Source organism: Babylonia areolata, chromosome 21 (genome assembly GCF_041734735.1).
Source record: "Babylonia areolata isolate BAREFJ2019XMU chromosome 21, ASM4173473v1, whole genome shotgun sequence".
Taxonomy (NCBI): domain Eukaryota; kingdom Metazoa; phylum Mollusca; class Gastropoda; order Neogastropoda; family Buccinidae; genus Babylonia; species Babylonia areolata.
This window is the reverse complement of record NC_134896.1, coordinates 42,840,364-42,853,025: the sequence shown is the minus strand read 5'-3', so window position 1 is coordinate 42,853,025 and position 12,662 is coordinate 42,840,364. Positions and strand designations below refer to the sequence as shown.

Here is a 12,662-nt window from a genome sequence, read left to right as displayed (position 1 = left end):
AACAAAACTTATAATTTTACAATTGCAGCTATACCAGTATACAGTCGCCTTGATGCTTTGTTTGCAAATGTGATTACATTAGACAAGAGATTATCAGACTAGTGTGAGTAATTCTAATGTAAAATGCAAGGATTGTATTTGCTGTTAATTTCATCCACAGGTCAGGGCAAACAGGTCAACAAGTGTTTGGAAGAGGGAGTGTCAGGAGAGAGACAGAAACAGAGGGTAGAGGAATAGTGAAGAGATGAGTGACGTGGGCTCCTTAACGTGTGTGTGCAGGGTGCAGGTGCTGATTGGCTATGACCCCTGTGAACTGCTGGGCCGTACCGTCTACCAGTTCCACAACCCTGCGGATGCTCACAAGTGCTCTGAGTGCCACAGCTCTTGTGAGTATTTTAATCTCCTTGTTCTCTATGTGTTGTGTGTGTGCGCGCGCGTGGGCATGAAAGTATTGACACATGGAACACGAAGAGCTATTGTGCAGAAGGGGACCCAACCTGAGACCGGGCTGCATTGCGTTCAGTGGGCACACGACACCATACATGTGTCTGTCACAGCCCGTGGTCAGGACTGACCCCACACCCAGTACAGGGCTGTCCCGGTCGCCAGTAGCTTTCCTTTGTTGGTCAGTTATGTGGCCGACACAGTTCAAAGATGGACACCCCGCCACACCACACCCCCAGGCCCGCTCTGACCCAGCCAATCAGCGCCATTTGCTGCCGTCGCCGCTGAGTACTTCCGCCGTTGTTCATTTCTGCGGTTCACGTAACAAGTCCTATGATTACCATAGCAATCAATATTATATTAGCGGGGACGGGCTGGGCAGGAACATATGTTGGACACGGTAAGAATGCCAGCCGATCAGAGCTAGAGAGTTAAAGAAAGAACTCTTTATGGAACCATTTGTGATGAAGGGGCAAACATTACGTTGGGGGTGGTTGGGAGGAGGGTTATCATGCCCGCAGCGCCACCAGGTGACAAAAATACTGGTTGCTGGACGGGTGTCTGTATGCGCGGTGTAGGTGTGTGCATGTGGGTGTGTGATGGTGGTTGGGTGTGTGCGTGTCGCCGTGTGGGTGTGTGGTGGTGGTTGGGTGTGTGGTATATGTGGGAGAAAGCAGGGATGTACGTGTGAATGAACTATTTTCGTCATGTGGTCCTCATCCTACTTCCTGGCCTTACATCTCACAGTATTATTCTCTCGTATCTATGTACGGGCACACACACTTGTATGATCATGATCGTTTTGTGTTGGGCGGAGTGCTCAGTGCTCAGACAGCCATATTATGTTTTCAGGGTTTGGGGTATTTGCTTCCAAAAGAACGTAAAAGAACACACGGCAACACGAAGACGCCCCTGACCAAATTATGTGGAAAAAAATCAGCTTTCTTAAGGAAACTCACATACAAAGAAATTAGAAAAACAAACAATAATGGGTTGTGGCGACGCGAGGAGAGCATCTGAAACTGCACACAGAGAAATGTGCTGTGACATGAGCACTACATGACTGAACAACACAAAATCCAATACCCAGTTTTACCAGTTCTGAAGGAACGTACTAAGAAGTCTAGGAGTCATTGTGTTTCACTTGTATGAGTACAAGCACGACCGTGGGTTGCGCTAAATATCATTGTAGCGTGCTTGAGGTTGTGTGTGTGTGTGTGTGCCGTTGCCTGTTTTGTTTGTCGTTGGAGACTAAATTGGAGGCTGTAGGATAGAGGTCGGAATGTGGGAGCTTATGTACACCGTGCTGAAGTGTGAGCGGTGGTGGGAGCTAAATGTGTCAGTGTGTGTGTGTGTGTGTGTGTGTGTGTGGAGGGGGCGGGGGGTATGTGTATATCTTATATGTATATGTGTATAGATGGTGTATAATGTATTGTGGTGCATTGCTGTCTGTTACTTTAACGTCATTTCCCTTAATGAAGTTAGACGTGTGAGAATGTGTGCGCGTAACGGGGGATGGGTGGTGGTTGAGGGATGGGGGGCTGGGGGTGGGGGGCGTGGGTGGGGGTGGGGGGGGGCGAGGAGAGATCGGTGATAGGGGGAGGGAGGGCAGGTGATTTCTGCTTTGTCTTTCCCTGCGTGTGTGCATGAGCACATGTGGACATCTGTGCGCGCAAGTGTGCGGACAGGTGAGAATGTTGATTGTGGATGAACCTGACTATGGTTCAGTTTTAAGATGTCAAAGCGTGCGGACTGATCCATATACGCTAAACCACATCTGTTGTTAAAAGATAAAGTGCAGATGCCTGACCTGCCATAACACCCCAAGGCGCTGATGAGACGTGACATGTTGCCGGTGTGTGTAGGGGTGGTTAGAACATGAGGAAGGCACAGAGTCGAGGCCAGTAATGTGGTTCTTCGTGGTTCTTCACAACCTGACAATGTGGCCTGCACCTGTTCAGTGCCGTTCACAGGAAGGTTGGGGAGCGGGAAGGACGGGGGTGAGGGGGAGGGTGGTGGTGGTTGGCATCCTGTTTTTTCTGCTGTCTCGGGTTCCTGTGTACACACGCTAAAAATATCAGAAATCACTGAGAAATAGGTCTTTCCTTTTATCTGTCTCTGTCTCTTCCAAAAAAAATTCTGTCTCTGTCTCTATGTCTTTGCCCCTCTCTCTGTCTCTGTTTCTGTCTGTCTGTGTGTCTGTCTGCCTGTCTCTCTCTTTCTCTCTCACACACACACACACACACACACACACACACACACACACACGCACGCACGCACGCACGCACGCACACACACACACTCATGTACACCAGTCCTGTTCCATACATAGACACCAGTACCACCTCGCATTGAATGATGTAAACCGCACATAGATGACGGGATCATTTTTGGGCCTACCTCAGTACGTAAAAAATATTAATAATTCTATTGCCATATCTACGACCCCCCAAGTTTCAAAGAAATTTATTCCTTTTTCCGTTCTGGGAAAGTACAATATGTATGTATCACTGTCAACCACAACTTCAATCAGATCAGTCGTCAAACGAAGCAATGATAAAAACGCACAGAATATAATTAGATAGATAGATATAATACAGCTTCAGCACCTAACAAACCCAGATGTAAGGGCAAATTACATACCCATCCCAAGTTCTTTGAGTTTACTCAAGTTGTGTCTTGCCTTTGTTGAAAATGATCGTTATTCATTTTGTATCAGCCTGTGTCGAATTACAGTGTTTCGTACCTTATTCAAATCATGTATCAACAACTTATATCAGCCGTATGAGAATTCACACTGATGATTGTATCTTGGGTGATCAAAATGCAGATTCCATATTCAGAAGTTGATAAATCCCCTCTTCTTTTGATCTGAATTTTATCTGTCTGCTAAGGTTATTGTGACAGATATAATTTCTTATCTTGTATTTCGAATTATTCATCGTCTAAAATCACCAACCTGTGTGAACAGGCTATCAGTAAAATAACCCACTAACCAACCCATAACGATTTTTTTTTTCCATTCCGTCTTTTTTTTTCTCAACACGCCGATCAGACGTTGCGCGTTCTTAGCTGTCGTGATAAACGTTCGTGTCAGCTGAAGACCAGGCAGAGACTGAAGCAACAGGCCCACACTGGGAACTCCTGATGGACGAGTGGTCCACACGCACACAGTGCAGATGGAACAAAACCAGCACGTGGGGTGGTGTGGAGAAGACGGTCATACAAACCAACTGAACAAAGAGCAGAAAGTACAGAAAAACAAACAAACAAAAGCCACTTCCATATTTCTTTGATAAAGAGTAATGCACATGATAAAGAATAGAAAATACTGGAAAAACAAAAACAAAACAACCTTCCACGAGTCCTTGATAAAGAGCAATACACGTGTGCGCTATCGTATTATAACACTAACTGTCAACCGATAGTGTGTTCATGAATGACAGTTGTATCGCTTTGCTCGCAGTGTATGGGGAGTAGAAGGGTGGGGGAGGAGAGGGGGGTGGAATCCTAGCACTGCTCCAGTGACCTGTTTGATATTGTTTTCTTGCACAAGTAACTGGCTCTTTTTTTTTTCTTCTTCTCCTTCTTCTTCTCTTTTTATTTTATTTTATTTTTTGTTTTATTTATAGACCCTACCCAACACACCGTTCCAGACGTGCTTCAGACTTGTCAGTGTCAGTAAAAACGATCCCCCCCCCCCACTCCCCCAACCACCCACTTCACCAACAACAGTGAATTTTACCAAACGAATCTTACAAAGGACAAAGTATATCATTCTCTGTCCTGTAGAATTCTTCAACATAGTGCTGCAGTTAATATTCATAGATTGTTTATGTCACCAAAGATGCAAAAAACGTTTTTGTTGTTGTTGTTTTGTTTGGGTTTTGTTGTTGTTTTTAGTAGTAGTAGTAGTAGTTGCTTTTTAATCAGATGCTTTCAACACGCGCGCGAAAGATGGGGGGCGGGGGAGGAGGGGGGGGGATTCAATTTCGTGTAGATTTCGCATTTGAGAAGATAGGTACATGATAGGTTATTCGAACGATTTTTACACGGGCACAACACAGGAGAAGCTATGTCTATGCACATAAATGGAGCGCGAATGGTCACATGGAACACTCGTACACTCATGGACGTACGCACGCGTACACCACACACACACACACACACACACACACACAGAGAGGGAGAGAGAGAAAGTTACAGTTACGGCCGTAGGTACATGGAGAGGGAGGAAATACAGGGGACTTGCGGGGAGCATGCCAAAGTGCACACGGTTGACACATGAAAACACACACAACCGTTAGATCATTACACATAGTGTCGGGGAGAGAGAGGGTTGGAAAGAATGACAGAAAGATAGATAGACACGTGGACAGGTGGGTGTTGAGAGATGTCTAGAGAAAGATGCTGAGAAAGAGAGGGCACACAGTGACTGACATAGTTTGAAGCCCTTCTCATGAACCAGAGGCCCCTCACGGCAAACACTCAGCATGGTATCGGAGAGGAGAGAAGGGTGAGAGGTAAAAAAACCAAACGTGTGCTTACTTTGGGACAGGCCCAAAACCTGTCCTCACTTCTCTTCCTGGCACTGGGTGCTTATGTATTCTGCATCTGCCTTCACACGCTGTGCCGTGATGTGTGAAGTACGAACACTGCATGCAGGTCACTCACACTGAGGTGTGTGAAGCAGGGACACTCACACTGAGGTGTGTGAAGCAGGGACACTCACTCACACTGAGGTGTGTGAAGCAGGGACACTCACACTGAGGTGTGTGAAGCAGGGACACTCACTCACACTGAGGTGTGTGAAGCAGGGACACTCACTCACACTGAGGTGTGTGAAGCAGGGACACTCACTCACACTGAGGTGTGTGAAGCAGGGACACTCACTCACACTGAGGTGTGTAGCAGGGACACTCACTCACACTGAGGTGTGAAGCAGGGACACTCACTCACATTGAGGTGTGTGAAGCAGGGACACTCACTCACACTGAGGTGTGTGAAGCAGGGACACTCACTCACACTGAGGTGTGTGAAGCAGGGACACTCACTCACACTGAGGTGTGTGAAGCATGGACACTCACACTGAGGTGTGTGAAGCAGGGACACTCACATTGAGGTGTGTAGCAGGGACACTCACACTGAGGTGTGTGAAGCAGGGACACTCACACTGAGGTGTGTGAAGCAGGGACACTCACTCACACTGAGGTGTGTGAAGCAGGGACACTCACTCACACTGAGGTGTTTAGCAGGGACACTCACTCACATTGAGGTGTATGAAGCAGGGACACTCACATTGAGGTGTGTAAAGCAGGGACACTCACTCACACTGAGGTGTGTGAAGCAGGGACACTCACATTGAGGTGTGTGAAGCAGGGACACTCACATTGAGGTGTGTGAAGCAGGGACACTCACTCACACTGAGGTGTTTAGCAGGGACACTCACTCACATTGAGGTGTATGAAGCAGGGACACTCACATTGAGGTGTGTGTAGCAGGGACACTCACACTGAGGTGTGTGAAGCAGGGACACTCACTCACACTGAGGTGTGTGAAGCAGGGACACTCACTCACACTGAGGTGTGTGAAGCAGGGACACTCACTCACACTGAGGTGTGTGAAGCAGGGACACTCACTCACACTGAGGTGTTTAGCAGGGACACTCACTCACATTGAGGTGTGTGAAGCAGGGACACTCACATTGAGGTGTGTGAAGCAGGGACACTCACATTGAGGTGTGTGAAGCAGGGACACTCACTCACACTGAGGTGTGTGAAGCAGGGACACTCACTCACACTGAGGTGTGTAGCAGGGACACTCACTCACATTGAGGTGTGTGAAGCAGGGACACTCACACTGAGGTGTGTGAAGCAGGGACACTCACTCACACTGAGGTGTGTGAAGCAGGGACACTCACACTGAGGTGTGTGAAGCAGGGACACTCACACTGAGGTGTGTGAAGCAGGGACACTCACACTGAGGTGTGTGAAGCAGGGACACTCACATTGAGGTGTGTGAAGCAGGGACACTCACACTGAGGTGTGTGAAGCAGGGACACTCACTCACACTGAGGTGTGTGAAGCAGGGACACTCACTCACACTGAGGTGTGTGAAGGAGGAAACACATCACAAAAATAAATATGACTTTAACATCATCACCAGCACCACCGCCCCCATGACGATTACGATGGTGATAGCTACATCATCGTCGTCATCATCATCGTTACTTTCTCGACATCATCAACGTCGCTATCATCATCATCATCATCACCACAACAGTAAGGCACATCACAAAGAGAACAAACAGAAAATGTCAGCATCAATGTGGATTTGTGATACTCATTCATCGTTCTTGTCATCGTCAAGAACATTCCTGTGTGGCTACGCATCACAGCGCCGCATGAAACACACACACACACACACACACACACACACACACACACACACACACACACACACACACAGAGAGCATAATATATGAATATGTGAAAGAAACAGAACATTATCGGAATATAAATGAAGTTCAACAGGTATAAACATGGCCAACACATTAGTTCCACAGCTGTCGCGACAAAATAACTCAGGACCATCATTCTCTCTCCCGCATTCAGCTTACATACATCAAGTAGTGGTAGTAGTATTAGTAGTAGAAGTGTCAACATCATAGTTATTATCAGTATTATTGTTGTGTTGTTTGGTGTGGGAGATGCCATACCTCTATCCCGTCGTGTATGTATTATGATGATGATGATGTTGTCATCATCATTATTATTGTTGTTGTGGTGGTGAAGTTATCAAGATGGTAGTCCGCCGCGACTACTGCTATTTAGGGAATACGTGTAGCCATTGATATGATGGTGATGTATTGCATTGTACTGTACTGTACTGTATTGTACTGTATTGTGTTGTGTTTTTTTGTGTTGTGTTGTGTTGTGTCTTTGTCATAACATATTTCTCTGTGTGAAAATCAGGCTGCTACAATGCAGCGCCATATGTTCTTTTTTCGGTCTGCAAGTAAAGTGAATTTTTCTGCAGAATTTTGTCAGGGACAACCTTTTGTTGCCGTTGGTTCTTTTGTGTGCGCTAAGTGCATGCTTCACGCGGGACCTCGGTTCATCATCTCATCCGAATGGCTGTGTTCAGACCACCACTCAAGGTCAAGTGAGAGAGGGGGCGGGGGGGGGGGGGGGGGGGATACTGGCGACTGTGGGAGTCAGTTACGTGTGCTCACATTCCGTCGTGGACGTGATACTACTCAGCCAACACTCCACGCCATGATGACGATAACGGTAATGTTGATGATGATTATGGCGATGATGATGCTGATGACGATGATGATGACTATGACGATGATAATGCTGATGATGATGACGATGGTGATGCCGATGACGATGGTGATACTGATGACGATGATGACGATGTGTATGATGTGATGGTATGATGACGGGGACAGTGATCAAGACGGGGACGGGGGTCAGTCGTTACTACCGCTACCTGGGGAAGACGGGGGTGTGGGTGTGGCTGCAGACCAGAGCCACCATCGTCAGCGACACGCGCGGCAAACCTCAGTACGTCGTCTGCAACAACTTCGTCATCAGGTAGGGGTGTGTGTGTGTGTGTGTGTGTGTGTGTGTGTGTGTGTGTTTGTTTGTTTGTTTGCATGTGTGTGTTGGAAGAAGGGCCGGTTTGTGTTATTGTGTGTGGTCAGTGTGTTTATGTGGGATTGGCAGGGGTGTGTGTGTGTGTGTGTGTGTGTGTGTGTGTGTGTGTGTAGGGTGGGAGGTGTCTGTGTGCTGTTCTGTCTCTGTGTGTGGTGTGTCTTTCTCTTTCCTTAGTGTTCCAGTCTGTGTATTTGTGTCTCATTTGTCGTGTCTCCTCTCTGGTTGCTTCTCTCTCCCTCTCTCTCAATCTCTCTGCCTCTCTTCCACTCCCCTCTCTCACTTCCTCCCTCCACCCCCCTCTCTCTCTCTCACCCCGCACGTACGCACAAAGCAAGCAAGCACCCACGCACAGACACACGCATCCCTCCACCACCCATACAACCATCACACTTAAAGCAACATAACACGAACCAACGCGACACAATAAAAACAAGATATACATGGCGGTTCACTTTTGCTAATGGTAAAACGCTTTTCACATGTCCTGACATTCCGATCACAGGACCAATGATTAATTAACACGGGCTGGAGGAAGCATCGTGCTGAGAGCAATCGCGCACAAACTCTCTGTCTCTCTCTCTCTCTCTGTCTCTCTGTCTCTGTCTCTCTCTCTGTCTCTCTCTCTCTCTGTCTCTCTCTCTCTCTCGTATGCATTCAGCCAAGCATATGCACTCGCTCTCTCATGATAAATGTATGTGGCTGTCACTGTGGTCAGCTCCATTCCGGATCACGGGACGAATCGTGAACACACTGGGGACAGGCATCAGTCGTGTGGTGACCTCCATGCTGGAGTGATTGGCTGACTGCTTGGCTCTCTGAGTGATTGACTGATCCGATTGATTCATTGACTGACAGACTGGCTGACTGACAGATTGGGTAGACAGACTGATTGATGAAATGACCGACTGACTAAGTGACTGAATGGTTGGTGGACTAGCCACTGTGCTTGGAGGACGCGGTTCCAGTCCCAACAGATGTGGGTGGTGGTTGTTTTTCGTCCCGTAGCCGGCTTCTGTCCAGAGTTGAGTGTGATACGGGATTCACCAGGACACACAATCGAGTATCAGCTGTTGCTGGAGGGACGTGGTGGCGGTCTTCACTCTGGAGGGGACGTACACTGAGTCTGGCTCAACAACTGAGTATTGTCGTCAGTAGGGGACACCCGATTGTGTTCTGCTTATGGTAAGTCACAACAGGCACTACTGAACACCAGCGAAATGACACAGCAGCAGGTCAGGGTCTCCTTTCATGTGTGGCCTCCTGGCGACCTAACGTCGATAGTTCCCTGTGGACTGCCGGTGCTAAGACGAATCTGGGTGTGGGTGTGCATGGGGGACTCAGAATAGCGTTGTATCAAACAGTGCAGGTAATGGGGCAGCAAAAAGAAAAAAATGATAAATGAAAAGTTAAATGAACGCGTAAATAAGTAAAACCCAAACTGACAGATTTGATCGATAGACTGATCTGATGAATGGATCGCCACGGAGCAGACGGTGGGATTGGAATGTTGGGAGGCGGGAGAAGGGGTGTGTGTGTGGGGAAGGGGGAGGTGGGGGGGGGGGGGGGGGGCGGAGGGGGGGCTGGTTGCTGGTGGAGGAACCCTGTTCTATCTGTCGTTGGGCCCACTGGCCTTTGGCCAACAGTGCGTGTGCTGATGGCTGGAGGAGCCGTGACGCCAGTGTTGGGCGCCTGAGTGGACACAATGGACATAGTGAATTGGTCTGGGGATTGGTATTGTATCGTTTTGGTGGTGGTGGTGGTGGTGCTATGTGTGGGTGTGGGTGGGTGGATGTGTGTGATAAGCGAATGAGAGACAAAGATAAAGAGAGGAAGTTGGACAGATGGAGCGGACGGATGTCAGCATGGCGTGCAGGACGACCACTCCCCATGTGGTGCCAGAGAAACATTGTTGTCGGTGATGAACGACCAGTGCAGTCCCACACCACACCACTCTGACCACCCCTCCGTCACCCACTGCTTCCCGCTTCACCACCCCCTTCTACCCCCCACCTCCCCCCACTGCTTCCCGCTTCACCACCCCCTTCTACCCCCCTCCGTCCCCCCCACTGCTTCCCGCTTCACCACCCCCTTCTACCCCCCTCCGTCACCCCCACTGCTTCCCGCTTTACCACCCCCTTCTACCCCCCACCTCCCCCCCACTGCTTCCCGCTTCACCACCCCCTTCTACCCCCCTCCGTCACCCCCACTGCTTCCCGCTTCACCACCCCCTTCTACCCCCCACCTTCCCCCCCACTGCTTCCCGCTTCACCACCCCCTTCTACCCCCCTCCGTCACCCCCACTGCTTCCCGCTTCACCACCCCCTTCTACCCCCCTCCGTCACCCCCACTGCTTCCCGCTTCACCACCCCCTTCTACCCCCCTCCTCCCCCCCACTGCTTCCCGCTTCACCACCCCCTTCTACCCCCCTCCGTCACCCCCACTGCTTCCCGCTTCACCACCCCCTTCTACCCCCCACCTCCCCCCACTGCTTCCCGCTTCACCACTCCCTTCTACCCCCCTCCGTCACCCCCACTGCTTCCCGCTTCACCACCCCCTTCTACCCCCCTCCGTCACCCCCACTGCTTCCCGCTTCACCACCCCCTTCTACCCCCCTCCTCCCCCCCACTGCTTCCCGCTTCACCACCCCCTTCTACCCCCCACCTCCCCCCACTGCTTCCCGCTTCACCACCCCCTTCTACCCCCCACCTCCCCCCACTGCTTCCCGCTTCACCACCCCCTTCTACCCCCCACCTCCCCACACATACTCCGCTCTAATGGGCGTTCTGTCGGACACTCCGAGACGTACTGAAAACCGACAGTGATGCACATCAGTGAAGGGATAACGTGCAGTTGTGCTGTTGGGATCACACAGTCTGAATAACGTGCAGTTGTGCTGTTGGGATCACACAGTCTGAATAACATGGAGTTGTGCTGTTGGGATCACACAGTCTGGATAACGTGCAGTTGTGCTGTTGGGATCACACAGTCTGAATAACGTGCAGTTGTGCTGTTGGGATCACACAGTCTGAATAACGTGCAGTTGTGCTGTTGGGATCACACAGTCTGAATAACGTGCAGTTGTGCTGTTGGGATCACACAGTCTGAATAACGTGCAGTTGTGCTGTTGGGATCACACAGTCTGAATAACGTGCAGTTGTGCTGTTGGGATCACACAGTCTGAATAACGTGCAGTTGTGCTGTTGGGATCACACAGTCTGAATAACGTGCAGTTGTGCTGTTGGGATCACACAGTCTGAATAACGTGCAGTTGTGCTGTTGGGATCACACAGTCTGAATAACGTGCAGTTGTGCTGTTGGGATCACACAGTCTGAATAACGTGCAGTTGTGCTGTTGGGATCACACAGTCTGGATAACGTGCAGTTGTGCTGTTGGGATCACACAGTCTGAATAACGTGCAGTTGTGCTGTTGGGATCACACAGTCTGAATAACGTGCAGTTGTGCTGTTGGGATCACACAGTCTGAATAACGTGCAGTTGTGCTGTTGGGATCACACAGTCTGGATAACGTGCAGTTGTGCTGTTGGGATCACACAGTCTGAATAACGTGCAGTTGTGCTGTTGGGATCACACAGTCTGGATAACGTGCAGTTGTGCTGTTGGGATCACACAGTCTGAATAACGTGCAGTTGTGCTGTTGGGATCACACAGTCTGGATAACGTGCAGTTGTGCTGTTGGGATCACACAGTCTGGATAACGTGCAGTTGTGCTGTTGGGATCACACAGTCTGAATAACGTGCAGTTGTGCTGTTGGGATCAACTCTGTGTTGTAGGAAGTTGCGGGTGGTGGGGAGGGGAAGGGATGGGAAAGAGATACATCAGAGACACATACCGGCAGGCAGACAAAGAGACAGGCGGACAGACAGACGAAAAGACAGGCGGACAGACAAAGAGACAGGCGGACAGACAGACAAAGAGACAGGCGGACAGACAGACAAAGAGACAGGCGGACAGACAGACAAAGAGACAGGCGGACAGACAGACGAAGAGACAGGCGGACAGACGAAGAGACAGGCGGACAGACAGACAAAGAGACAGGTGGACAGACAGACGAAGAGACAGGCGGACAGACAGACAAAGAGACAGGCGGACAGACAGACGAAGAGACAGGCGGACAGACAGACGAAGAGACAGGCGGACAGACAGACGAAGAGACAGGCGGACAGACAAAGAGACAGGTGGACAGACAGACAAAGAGACAGGTGGACAGACAGACAAAGAGACAGGTGGACAGACGAAGAGACAGGCGGACAAACAGATAAAGAGACAGGCGGACAGACAAAGAGACAGGCGGACAGACAGACAAAGAGACAGGTGGACAGACAGACAAAGAGACAGGCGGACGGACGGACGAAGAGACAGGCGGACAAACAGACGAAGAGACAGGCGGACAGACAGACGAAACAGGTGGACAGACAAAGAGACAGGTGGACAGACAAAGAGACAGGTGGACAGACAGACAAAGAGACAGGCGGACAGACAAAGAGACAGGTGGACAGACAAAGAGACGAAGAGACAGGCGGACAGACGAAGA

General features: G+C 49.8%; 1 protein-coding gene across 4 annotated transcripts in view; it reads left to right on the top strand.

Annotated features, from left to right (window-relative positions):
- The window catches only part of LOC143295896 (uncharacterized), a 424,588-nt gene that overhangs the window by 377,293 nt on the left and 34,633 nt on the right, over positions 1–12,662 (top strand). For all 4 annotated transcript variants that reach the window (XM_076607572.1, XM_076607571.1, XM_076607570.1 and 1 more), the window contains 2 exons: positions 280–386; positions 7,901–8,045. In XM_076607572.1, coding sequence (XP_076463687.1) covers positions 280–386; positions 7,901–8,045 — 252 coding nt within the window. The remainder of the gene's footprint in view (positions 1–279; positions 387–7,900; positions 8,046–12,662) is intronic.